The following is a 14,583-nucleotide window of genomic DNA, read 5'->3' on the forward strand; positions in this document are numbered from 1 at the left end:
AAGCCAAACCTTTCGACTGAGCTATCCGATTAATTTTGAGATCCATTGAATTTTATAGCAGCAATGAGAGAGAGAGAGAGAGAGAGAGAGAGAGAGAGTGAGAACAAGAGAGGACGCGATCATGAAGCGTCGCTTTTATTTATATTTACTGCATGGTTGCACATTCATGTATGATCATGTCAAGCATACATGATTTGGGTTTGAGGAGGAAGCCTTGTATTTTACTGACATGCAGCAGAGAGGATATATTGTTTTACACGTTGCCAAGAGATTGCAATGTAGCTGTTTTCTTTGCGCAAAGATCCAACTTTCCGTTCAAAGAGATTGATATAGATTTAGCTATCAAACATACAAAAGAAATGAGGCTGATCATGCAAAACGTTCAGTGAGTTTGTGTTTGGATCGTGCACATAACTTTATTACATTACATTATTCGCTATACTACGATACGATTACATTGAAAAATGTTTTCTGCGTGAAGACAAGGCTATGGACGAACATTTCAGCTTCGTCAATCGAGCGATGAATAAGATGACAAATGAATTGCTCCTTATGCAAAGGATACAATGAAGTCTCGTTCATAAACAATCCATTCCAACTGCAAAGATTACGAAGGTTGTTAGATAAGATGAGGGCCTTTATGCTGGTACTGAAATTTCAGATGTATACACATATACTGGAGATAAGAATAACAGACGAATAATGTCCATGGTCCCATGCACTGGATAAATAAGACTGGTCGGTAAGACTGTCATGGAAGTAAGTCGGCGTGCACTATATCCATGCCGGACCTAAGTTTCTGGATAGCCTAAATGTGATAATTTAAGCAAAAAGCAATAGTCCAGTCACGAGCATAACTGTTAAATATTATGTTCCATCATCAGATGTTGTGTCTTGGAATGAGTTAAGCGTCTCTCTGATTTCATGAAGTGCCAATAAATCATGTCAAAATATTGCATCTTGCATATTTCACTCTCTTTATAATTTGATAACATTAAAATCATACATTTCGTTAATACAATCGCAAAATTGTAGATTAGATAGATGTCTTCAATACGGAAATTTGCATAAAAAATGGACGGCTCTTCAGCCTTCATTTAATCTCGTGTATTTTATTTTTAAAAAGGGAGTGGGATTGGCTTGAATTGTCGTGTTTTCCTTTTTCTCAGATAGAAGGAATAATAATTTAAAGGGAACGGGGACATGGGCTACTGAACGCCCCAAATTCATTATGAATTCACAACTTACCATAACCTTTCTTTCTCTGTTTGGAATCATTGCGACTAAGATAAATTATATTGTCACGGTATTGTACAAATCCCTTTGTCATTTATTAAATACATGTACTCGTGTTTCGTTTTTTTTGTGTAAAACGATATCCGATGGTGATTTATGTAAATTGTGCGATATTTCAAAACAGTGAGTTCGGTTCATCCTATGCCACACGTGCGAAGTAATTTCGATAGGAAATCCGATATTCACCAAGCGCACAGACGACGTACGGCAACATTGTCTGTGTATAACTGCCTCACCGTAGGACGAAATCGTTACACTACAGAAACGTCATGACAGTGACCGTTCTACTTAAAGACTTGCATATTCAGCTGTAGAGGTATGTGAGTTATTTATTAATTTCTTGTGTATATTGTAGGTTATAACCATTGTACTACCACGTTTCTTTTTTTTCTTAGTAGCTCCAAATGCAAATATTTTCTATTCTTTTATGTGACTTAATAGGAGATCTATATTAGCAATAAAATTGCATTTTATTAAGAAACGCTTAGTATCATAGGATTCTTAGGGGACACAGGTAGGTTCGCTTCTGAACCTGTTTATTTTTTGTAATGTTGTGCTGATAATGTTATTTGTATAGCTTACCGTATATAACGTCATTACGTGTTATCGTATATGCCCTTATTATTATCATTACACGGTGTTAGAGTTATTTTCAGCTGATCAGAGTTGACGGGGTACCAGCTGTAGAGTTGAGCATAAAACGTTGCTAATTTTGGGGTTTGCTATACCCAGTGTTTTGCGACTGTAACGATATACTGTATGAAATATGTCGTATTTTTGCATCATTTTAATATGTGAGTAAAGTAGATCATTTTTCACTATTTGAATAAAACACATCATTCTTTTCGTCGTGTGAAATTACTGTGAATCATTAACCTTTGTCCTTGTACTGTGTAAGGTCATTTACCTGTGTTCACAGTTATGCTACATTATTAGGTTCATGCGGATTGTGTTAATTGTTCTAAAATTTGGATCTTATTTTCGCAGGTATTAATCACAACTCTATTTTCATTTGAGTCATTCATAAAAAAAAAACATTGTATTTTTATCACCATCAAAAGTGTTTTGTCACAAATCCGAAATCAATCGAGATTTATTTCCACATCATGAATCCACGTGCATTTAGTGTCTTCCGTAGCCCAGAGTTTTGATCCACGTTGTTAACTCCATCGCAAACCATGACCATACAGGTATACATAGGCCCTATGGTGATAAATGTTGAATAACTTGTGAACGTAAGATAGAAACAAACATAGTCTCTGGCATTTGACAAGCGAAAAACATGGTCTAAACAAAACATGCAAAACAGGCAATATAATTTATTTCATTACATGTAAGATTATGCGGATTTCAGTATGTCGGAGGAAACAAAAGCTACACAATAGGATCAAACTTCACTGATCTGATTGGATGACAAAAAAGCCGGCCAAACAAAAGCCGACTAGCAGAATATTTATTTTACCCTGGTAATAGTTTCAATGACAAAACATAATTTCAGTTGCCCACAACCGTAACAGAACTTTCGAAACCAGGAAATAAAAGGAATCTTACTAGATAGACCTCATAAGAAACCAATCCTCCTAACTGTAGAAGACATCCAAACGCGCACCGACAAGTAAATAAAATAAATTGGAATTGTCGTTTATTTAGAGTTTAAATATCTCAATTAAATAATTGGTTCATTTAATTAGAATCATTATTAAGTTTGAGTCTAAATAGTTTAATTCAGTAATTGGGTCATTTAAATCTTCACTTTTGACTCTCTCTCTCTCTCTCTCGATCGATCGATCGATCGAGTTCCGTCTTCGCTAATTTAGAGACGGGCGATCAAACGAGGTGTATCCTTTCTGGAGAATGTGTAAACGATGACACAGCTTGAGATTCTCTTTGCCGCTACTGTAGTGTGTATGTGTGTGATTTGGGGTAAATCTATCTTTGCATATGTAATACGGAATAACGCTTGCTCCATAAACTAGGTATACGTTACTTGACGAACCGTTTTGTGGAATATCGAATTTTGCATGCCTTCCTTGTAAAAGTGATAAGAAAGATTGAAAAGATTCTGATCGTTAATGCGTTTGGGCTGGGGTATAATAAAGGAACATTTTAACATCGCGAGGGTAAACTAATTTCAACACTTATATCTAGGTTAAGAAATTAAATGGAAATTTGTAAGACATAAGCGTGGAAGACATGTTACCTAAGACGTGGTAAATATATAAATAGTAACACATATGCTCAGTCTTATGACTGCTTTGTTTCAACCTGATTGCACTAGAGGGACTAAAAGTAATGCTGGTTCCGTTATTTTCCCTGCACAATACCTTTACATAGTACAGGCCCGCCCTTGTATAAAAACAATGTTGGCCATACACAATAATCGACATATTGTCCACTTCGAGTATAACACTTGAAAAGTTCTTTGTTCACCGGCTCTCCTTCTTTCGGAATATCTCCAAGGATAACTGGAGGATCCTTTATAGCCATATACCAACACAGTTCAGTGCACATGTCGATATATATAGCTGTTGCTTTCAATTCTGTTCTACCTTTCTTTTTATTGTGGATAAATGTATTTCTAAAATACTGAAAAGAGAAATGCATAACATTTATATGCGTGCTCACACAAATAAGACGACGGTTGAGGTAGCTCGTTTGTACGAGAATGGATGAGAATAAAACAATCACCTCTCAGATAACTATAAAAAGGGATGGATACAGAGGTACAGTCATCGCATTAGTTTGGTTCTAAACCCTTAAAACCCATGGTAAAATTACTGTAATCCTACGTATACTCGTATAATTAGCAACAGTACATGCTTTTTAAATTAAGTGTGAACAATGCTTTTATATAAAATAAATATTATTTTTCTATGCCAGTAAAGCACTTATACTCGTTGGTTAAATTAATTAGCTAGTTAACCTACCAAAACAAACTGTTCAGTAATTTAAAAATAATACTCCACCTTGGATGATGTTTAATTCAGCAAAGCAGAGACTGAGACAGAAACACTATTGCGTCAGTGTGTTTGCTTGTTGAGCATTCTTAATATGCTTTATTTTCAAGGGTAAATATGTATATGCAGCCATGAAAACGAAACTACTTGTGACATTTTTCACAAGTTTACCTAAACACCAATAAGCATGTGTGCAGTCATGAATTTGACTTTACCGTTATCAGTGCATGTATAATCTGTTCGGATACACTTCTTCTTATCTCTGTCAGGAACTTTCGAGTAGTGACTGGGATGTCTACTGTCTGAAATATGGAACTAGCGGTGAATTGATTTAGGTGATAATGACATTAGCACCTCATAAGTAACGAGCAACAAAAAGTAATTTATGAAAGACAGAGATACATATTTAAATCCTTGCACCCGAAACCCATCCTGTAAGCAATAATCTACCTTGTAATCAAAAGGTATGTTAAAAACAAAATTATTTCACAGTTGAAGATAAGAAAAGTATTCGGGTTTTACGCAAGTTTATTGAAATTTATTTGTTTACTAACCTGCTCGAATATTTTTGTATCTGTTCCTGGTAAGATGCTGATTTTGTCTTCCAATTCAGACAGGTATGCAGAAGACACCTTCTGACACGAACTGTGAATTTTCTGTACAAAAACGAAAGTTAATTGCGAGGTTCTAAATCTTGGACTCAGTGCTAACCAATGTTTGTAAAAGATGACATGCAAACTGAAAATGAACTCCAAAGTGTATACAAAAACAGAAACAGAATAACCTCTTCAACTATAGCATTGCTACTTTTGTACCCTGTTGGTAAATAAATAATATGGTTATATCACATATGGAGATACTGATGAATCAGGACACTTGTCTTTTGAGGTCATGCTTTTCAAGGCATAAATATATAAATGTGCTGTACTCATCGGTCTAGAATTTAGATGAGCATCAGTGAAGATACGAAAAGAGCGTGATCTTAGAATAGTCAAACTATATTTACAACGAAGCGTATGCATATAACCTTTTCGCATTAGGATCTAAAGTTTGTATTAATTGTTCTCCTAAAGGTACAATAATATATATATATATATATATATATATATATATATATATATATATATATATATATATATATAAAAATCGACAAGACTTCTATAAACAGTAATATGTCATTTGCACGCACATACTTATGACTATATAGAGTCGTCTCTATGTGAACATTTCTATTGAAAAATATAGAACATTGTAAAATTTTGTGATTTGGTATGAAACAAGACTGGTAACGTGTACAATGGAGTACATATGTAACAACATATGCCGGAAATATCTATATCTATACGGATATATCCTATGTCGTATGTACATAATTAAACTAAGAAATAAATTTAACTACGCCATTTGGATAATTTTTTCCATTTCCACATAGAAATGATTGTACTAGCTGCTAAATGTTCGTATGTGCATTTCTTCAAAATTGAGAAGGGGCCCCGGGTGGCCCAGTGGTCAAACGCGCTCGCCTTTACCGATCATTGCCATATCACCGCATGGGTTCGAATCTCTGGCTCGGACAATGTGGATATGTGAGAACACTGTCAATATATTACCGAGGGTCGGTAGTTCTTACTCATATTATCCTGGGTTATTCCTGCGCCAGTTATAATGGCCGCCATATATAGCCTATCTTGTGCTGATAAATGGCGTTTAAACCACAAAACAATATCAAAACAACAATCGAAATAGAGAACAATAACCAACACATTAAAAGCTATGTTTGTAAAGCAAGCGCACTAGATGTTTTTCATGAAGATTTTAGCACATGCACCAAATAAGTGTCAAAACATGTATCATATCGCGACATCAGAGGAGATCCATAATGTTATCATATATCTCATAGCTGATTATTGAACTATGTCAGTGTACGACAAATGTATATTGCCAGATGGCGATATTTCCTCTGGGACTACTTTATTGTCCCATTTAGGAATCATATCTGCCCTTGCATATCTCTTATTTACATATTTAGGACAAATTTACTTATTCTTCTTCTTCTATAAATCTCCCTGTCATGATATATAATCATAGAATATGCCAAACACTACATTTATATCAGAAATAATGACGTGCAAACAGAAAATGCACAGAACACTCCAAGCAACATGTTGATTTCAAGTCCAAGCTTATTTTAAATAGTTGTCTACGCGAATCGTAATAATTGATATTGACCAAGCTAACATTACCAATGTTCATAAATTTTATATTCTGTGTCACCCGTACCCCTTGCACACTAGGAGAAACGGTACATATCTGTACCAAAACGGCACATTTCACTGGTCAAATATAATGTTTAAACATAATTAGCAGTTTGAACACGATTTAACTCTGATCACAACTATAATCATGTTTCTCGAAAGGACTGAAATGAGTATGTATTTATTGCAAACCTGAAAGACCTTAAGTTTGAATTTAGGTGCAGTTGCTATTACCGAATTAGACCGGAAGGATCCCTTCACCTTCGAAAGTAGAAATATAGCAAATACGATGTTAACGCTCTTAATGTTATCAGAATACATTACCCCCGATGATGCAAAGAATGTTCACTATATCAATTCGCACAAAAATGTGTTAATAAATGTAAAAATGTTTCATCATTTTCATGAAAAGATGTGTTCATTTAACAAATTGCGAAATTGGAACACTATGTTTAGGAGATACAATCGTAAAATGTACCGGTCAGGGTCCTAAATTATTTCAAACATTCAGAACATTTATCAATTTAGCAATACTGATTATGCATTAACCAAAGTGGCAAAAGAGAAACAAAATCAATATCAGTCGATCTTTTCGGGCATCTAAAAATTTATAATAAAACATCTGGCTTCTTGAATAGGTCTATGACAGACTTTCACCCGTGAGGTGGACACATTTCATAGTATTACTAAGAACTTCGTACGAAGGAGAATACTATATTTCCGCTTCATTTGTTCAATATGGTATCGTATATATTTCAACAGCATATATTCTTTACGTAATAAGCTCTACAATAGTGTATGAAATATTTAGTACGCACGATGCAGCTTTTACAAGTTAGTTCACACATAAAGTTACCAGCAAAATTCGAAGTAGGTGCTCTATAATTTTCTGTTCAGGTCCCTCCTCCTCTTCGAAAGCTTCGGTCCATTGATTATCATACAATTCAGAGAAGATTTCTGCGAGCTTTGTTGGTCTCGTAACATCACTCAAATCAGCTATGCTGGGATTCCTGTTTACCAAAAGTGATCCTGCTATTTCGCTGAGCCTAAAATTATGTTATGCAACATAGGTTTTGTATCCATAAATGAGAACAAGGGAAAACAATGCAACTAATTACCGTTTGTTTCTAACAACACATGCATACATACATGCATACATACATGCATTCATACATACATACATACACACACATACATGCATACATACATACATACATACATACATACCTTGGTTACTGGCTGAAACGATAGACTTTCTTAACTGTTAAATCCTCGTAGACAACACGAGTGCCTCAACCATTGTTGGAAATTATAACGTATTTAGGTTTGATGAGGCAATGAGAAAGTTTGTGTTTTTAATGACAGTCATGTCCAATAGTAAGAATTCTATCTCGAAATATATGTGGAACAAATGATGTTTATTTTAATTCTCGGATAACAGATAGATGGAACAAGTTACTTTTCAAATGATTAAAACAATTTTTGTTCGTAGTAATGACACACACTTTCAGCAGTTCCATACGTGTCTCTATTTTTGTATATAGGTTACCTATGATTTTAAACGTTGAAATATAGATTATATGCTAAGAACATGGCGTCTGACATATATTACCTTATGTTTTATATACGTGTTTATGTGTGTCTGTGTGTGAGTGTTAGTGCAGGATGTTCGGCTTTTTTGATATTAATATCTAATAATTTCTTGTTCCAGCACATTGATAATTTCCGTATTTATGCTAGCTGAGGCCACCATAATGAACATACCATCACATCAATATGCTGTTGTCTTTCTTCCTTTAAAATGTCTAGCAGATTTGTAGTGGTTTCTCTCAGTTACATTTGGCGTATATATTCTTCCCTCTCCCCTCCGAAATACACGCACACACATTTCACATATTTTCAAGATGAAATTTTAGTGGTCATTGATTAAGCCAATGACTGTAACTCTCAATATTGTACCTTACCAGCCTACCTGTATCAGCCGATATTGTTTTTATTACAAATTACACAACATAAACGAAACGTCTACTTTCTTTAGTGTCTTTATTTTTTAGAATAAGACAAGGCTTGTCTGTTCTTGTCCCATTCTGACAAAATTAAGTATGGTTTCCCTAGAGCCGTTGATACCCAGCTACATAGAATGTTATTTATTCAGTCCTGTCAAATGCTAGTTGTGTATGTTGCTCCTTACTGTTAATATGTCGTACGAAATATCTCCATTAACCCTCAGTGTCAGTACCTTAGGCGAAGTGTTGCACCATCCTCCTTCAGACGACTGTTATCATGACTCAGTATTGTAATCTGGTCATCCTTCATCTTGAATCTGAAGTACATTTAACGACATACCACATACATCACATTTATCGACGAACTTAATGGTGTTATATATATATATATATATATATATATATATATATATATATATATATATATATATATATATATATATATATATATATATATATTGTTCAGCCGTTTGAATAAATAATGCCCTATACCAAACCATTACATAAATAAATCGAAGCTTCTTTTTTATTCGTTGCTTCTATTTTGCTCAGCACAAAAGCTAAAATCAGACGCCATATTTTTTAGCAAATATTTATTCATGACAAAACCCTGAGTTTCCGACGAGAACATTTTGCAAAGGAAAGAACATATTCATCTGGTAAAGAGTGACGTCATGTGTGTGGTTATTACGCAATACAAGGTTACACATGTCAAGCAAACACAAATTCATACATTACAAAAGCTACATACTACCATAACTAGATTCCTATAATGCTATTTCGGGAAACATTTTTGAGAAGAATTTATTAAGCAGCTCGCAAAACTCTGCAGTCTTATCCTACATTACGCCGAAAGCATCCACAATGCAATCAGTGATATTACATTGATTAAGGCAAGTGAACAAAGTGCAAGAAGGTTCTAACAAAATTGTCCCATTATATCTCATGGAAGTATACAATAACAGAACAAAGCAACACTACTAATTTATGATAAATTTCAGTTAATGATCCTTCCATTCAAAATCCAAATAAAGACATCCTAAAGAAACGTTCTCAAAATTCGGAGCCACTAATTTGCAGTAGAATCATACATGCGATTAAAGAAAGGTACAACAAACAAGTGTAATTTATAACCAGTATAATCTACTTCACTGGATGAAAAGTGGAACCTGTTTGAGTAGACAAATACTGTTCATGTCTTCCACTTCGTTGTCTCAGTACGTTTGTTTTTTATGTATACACATGTACCCAGTTGTAGCTTTTTATCTCATGTACTGTTAGAGTGCATGCCTGGCAACGAAGAAAGAAATAATTTGTTCCTATCATTGGAAAGGATCACTTATTGATAAACTGCAATTGTCAAAAATAACAGACAGTGAAATTGTTGACTTTGCGGCATCACAGACTGCAGTAATGAATAAGTACTGATTTGGGCAGTGTAACCGTGGCAAATGCAATATGTAAGCTTACGTAATGCCTTTATTTCACATCTCTTTATTATAGCGATTAATTGTTAAGTTTGTCTCCTATTTTCAACTCAAAGAGCAAAACGACGTTCCACAAAATATATTTAAATTCCTTTCCATTTCAAGAAGTAATAACTCCTTTGCTTCCTAGTAGAGCAATTCAAATAAGTCCTGTATACAATAAATTAATCCAAGTATAATGTGTGAACATATAACTGATGTCTTTAGAAAGCAAGATCCAAAAGTCACTAGCGCAGTCACTAAAATCATTTTAAATCCTTGTTCGAGTATACAAGTTGATAGGAAAGAAAGGAAAAAAAAATAAACATCTACCCGGGAGTTATAATTTACAAAATGTACATGGGCTGCAAGGTGATTCAAGAAAGAATATATATTTGCCAGTGAGAAGTCATATACATTATTTGCCTAGATTACATAATTGGTTGTTTCATGTTGTTTTCGCACGGAAACTTTTATTCTTTATTATGTTTAATTTGAATCGGCATTGTTCTAACTCCTTTAACTTGATGTTTTCAAGACTTCCATTGGAGTTCACCATTTCCCTCATTTATACGATTAAGTTCAATCTTTACCGTTACAGTTTGCTCAAACTACGTCCGCTACCAACCGAGAAACCAAAACATAAACAACAATTTAAACATAATGATTATATACATTGATATATATATATATATATATATATATATATATATATATATATATATATATATATATATATATATATATAATCATTATTTGTGTACTAGATTTATTCACTCATATCTATATCTAACTAATATCAATTGAGATTATATTGTTCAAATGCACATTGAAACAACGGTATAACGATATAAACCCCTTAGTAGGAGCTCAGTTTTGTACACAGTGATCACATATTATCATAAAGGTGTGTGCATGTGTGTGTGCGTGTGCAGTATCATTCATATTAAAAACAATATCTCAATACTGTTATAAATGGGAACATGATTTCCTGAGTTATCATATCAATAAACATATGTACAACGTGTTGCACGCAAAACTAACAGCGTAAATACTATAAATACATTTTATTTATACCAGACACAATAATGCAAACTTAGATTTACAACTGAATATGGATTGAATATAAGAAGCTGCGTATGAAAAGTTATTTGATTTGTATGTGCCAGTTTTGACCATTACGCTATGTGGTCAGCCTAGAATATTTCAAATGATCACGTTATATATTTCAAGTTAATTGTAATTGATAGCAGTACTTTGATTACCTCATTACAATCACAAAATAGGTACATGTACATATGTTTCATTATGTACCACTGGAGCAAAACGATTTATTGCGCGGGGTGGGGTGATCCAAAAGTTTCACCCTTGATGGACACGGTCCAAGCGATTCACATTCCTATTTGAATTAAACCCTCAATCCTTTAGTTCAGAGTGGTCCAACTACAGGCCTGCGGGAGAAAAGTGGCCTGCGGTTCATTTTTGTTGTGACCTACGCTCATACAAAAAAGTCAGTTCTATAATTATAGTATAATTAGTATAATATATATCATGTATGGCTCAAGAACTTTACACATTTGGCCTACGTGGCCCGCGGTGCTCAAGATGTTGGACCACCCTGCTTTTGTTCATCAGTGAGGTTCCATTAGGGTTTGAACAGGTGACCACGATGATGTGAAGACATCTGTGTATGTACTATCATGTATATTTATAGGGATTATTTCAACAAAACTTTAAATGCTTTCGGACTTTGCCATTCTTTCAGTGAAGTTTTAGAAACTAAAAATAAAAAGAAATAAAATAATGACTCGTTCTTGTGGAAGTTGATTAAACGCCTACATTAGAGTGAGTGGCTTTTCGTTTTAGGTTAAACTGCTAATTAAATATATTTACTGGGTCATCGATCTTTATATTAGTATTGATGAATACGGAATGTCATTGCTGTGATTAATGTTTATACATTCAAAAGAAACGGATTTGAAGCTTCAATTATATGCGTATTCACACGTAAGGAGCACATTACAGTTTGATATGGCCACCATAACGGTAATAAATTGCCTTATTAGAACGCTTCATAAAAACTTGGTTATATATGAGATGTTTGGTTATAGAATCTACACGTCACTGAGTGTGATAAATATACATGTAGTCAGCCACAAGGTTTCCAAAATGTTCAGAACACTCAACTGGATTACATGGGTAGATTTTATCATGCAACAACGATTTGACATAGTTATATATTTATTAATGATGAGGTACAAATATAAATTGGTTTTGGGAACTGACATCCGATTATAAAAGTATGTAATCACTTGCGATCATAAAACTTATACGTATATGTATGTATATATATGTGTATATATATGTATATGCATGTTTGTATATATGCATGTATATGTATGTATGTATATATATATATATGTATATATATGTATATATATGTGTATGTATATATGTGTATGTATGTGTGTATGTATATATGTATGTGTGTATGTATGTATATATGTATGTATATGTATGTATATATATGTATGTGTATCTGCGTATATATATGTATATGTATGTATGTATATATGCATGTATATGTATGCATGTATATATATATATATATATATATATATATATATATATATATATATATATATATATATATATATCCGCTACTACCCTATTCTAAAACAAGACCTATGGCATAAAACAATGAACGCAAATCAGAGATTCCAAGGAGCTGCTGACCAATCCGAGGAACAGATAGATATGTAGCATTGTATTATTAGCTGGTCAGAGTAAAGAATCCTTAGCTTGGCTGCGCAAATAGAAAGAGGTTATGTCACTTTATAATATAGTATAGATAACTTGTTTAGAACGTAGATATACTTCGTTCACTTTTCATTACATTGTGCCAGTAAACTTATGCATTGTGATCAATAACTGAGATAATTATTATAATTGAACAAATCGCCTTTTTCAAATAAATATATATCGAAATGAAATTAGCATAACTATTCTTCGATTTGCTAAGTATGATTTCTTGTTCTAGTTGAATCGATATAAAAGGAAATGACATTAGAAAATCAGGAAAAATGTTAATCTCAAAATTATTAAGTAATGACTTACTAGTTTTGTTGTTTTATTTTATAAAACAGAAAAGTTTAAGGCTTCAGTATTTCTTGTTAATTATAAAATGCAAGCTCCTAACACAATACATATATTTATCCGTAATTAATGATTAATATATCACAAGATAAACAACAGTATTTGAACTTTCCTAATTGCAAAGACTGAATACAAGAAATATGTTTGTATCAAAGTTAATTATTTTATCAATATTAAAAACATATAATTATAAATTATTGGCCTAAAAATCTGATTATCTCATTCAAGTATGAATTAAAATATGCTTATCGAATTGAATATCTCTACCCCAATTGTCTTTACAAATGTGTGACAGATTGAAAACCTGCTACGTAATGGCCTGAAAATCTAATCATATGTTATCAATATATATATATATATATATATATATATATATATATATATATATATATATATATATACGCATACCTAAATTGACTACCTCACGTGGAGTATGCCTCACCATGCTAAGAACGTTTTCATCAAAAATGTAAGAACCCAGAAGGTTAAAACATTTATGAAATAAAATATTGCTTAATAGCCTGACAACTGAACGATGGAGTTTTTATGGATAAAAATGGGACAACAAAATTAATTTTATTACTGTTTGTACTTTTTATCTAGTGTTTTTGTTTTGCTTTTGTTTCTTTTCAATTATATTTGATTTTTTGGAACGGACAGAAAGATGAGCGAACGAAGAGGACACATCCGAACGAAAAATCTGAACACGAATTTTCACTGTCCTAATATCAGTAATAACCAAAACGTGTTTGAACCAAAACTTGCTCTACCTCAAAACGGGTGCAACACAAAATCAAAATGTATTCATGTGAACAAATACATGTTCACAACAAAGAGAACCAGAGGTTTATATTTAAAATCTCTACGGGACTGGATGTGATCAATATGAATTTAGTCCGACGAAAGACATTTCCCAAAATTTTAGAAGCTCAGCTAGATCAGATGAGTGGATTTTAGTGAGAGAAAAAAAATGATTTTACATAGTTGATAGTTATTAACTACGGAGTACACATCAGAATTGATTTTGCGAAGGTACATTCGATTAGTGAAGTCTGTATTCACAGATGATTATGGAAATTCTTTGTGTGTCAGATTTCCCTTCCACTGTTTACCTCGCGACTTATATTTCGAGAAAATGCAATACGTTTTAGGTCTTAAATATAATCAAGTCTGAGCTGAGATAAAGTATATGTTGGAGATTTCACTCTGACATTTTCACCCAAATTATGGATGAGCTATCTATACATAACGAATTGCCTGATAATCTCAGGATATTTAACAAGTTCGGAAGGTCACTAGAAAAAATGCAATTGAATTGACTGTGACTTTCTTAGTATTATCTCGACAGATCCTCCATGTACTTTAAAATTAGCATGTCGTTTTTGTGCCGTTTTTTTATATAGTGGATTTCTACTTAAATTAGTATATACTTGCGCATTTCGAATCA

General features: G+C 33.1%; 1 protein-coding gene across 1 annotated transcript in view; it reads right to left on the reverse strand.

The window, feature by feature from the left end:
• Positions 1–447: 447 nt before the first annotated feature.
• Positions 448–14,583, reverse strand: part of LOC149798029 (uncharacterized) — a 77,777-nt gene continuing 63,641 nt past the window's right edge. The window contains exons 12-16 of the mRNA XM_089963117.1: positions 8,748–8,831; positions 7,365–7,554; positions 4,808–4,909; positions 4,469–4,555; positions 448–3,882 (exon numbers count right to left, since the gene is read on the reverse strand). Coding sequence (XP_089819243.1) covers positions 3,601–3,882; positions 4,469–4,555; positions 4,808–4,909; positions 7,365–7,554; positions 8,748–8,831 — 745 coding nt within the window. The 3' untranslated portion in view covers positions 448–3,600. The remainder of the gene's footprint in view (positions 3,883–4,468; positions 4,556–4,807; positions 4,910–7,364; positions 7,555–8,747; positions 8,832–14,583) is intronic.

Source organism: Sinohyriopsis cumingii, chromosome 6, assembly GCF_028554795.1.
Source record: "Sinohyriopsis cumingii isolate HCF-2022 chromosome 6, ASM2855479v2, whole genome shotgun sequence".
Taxonomy (NCBI): Eukaryota; Metazoa; Mollusca; class Bivalvia; order Unionida; family Unionidae; genus Sinohyriopsis; species Sinohyriopsis cumingii.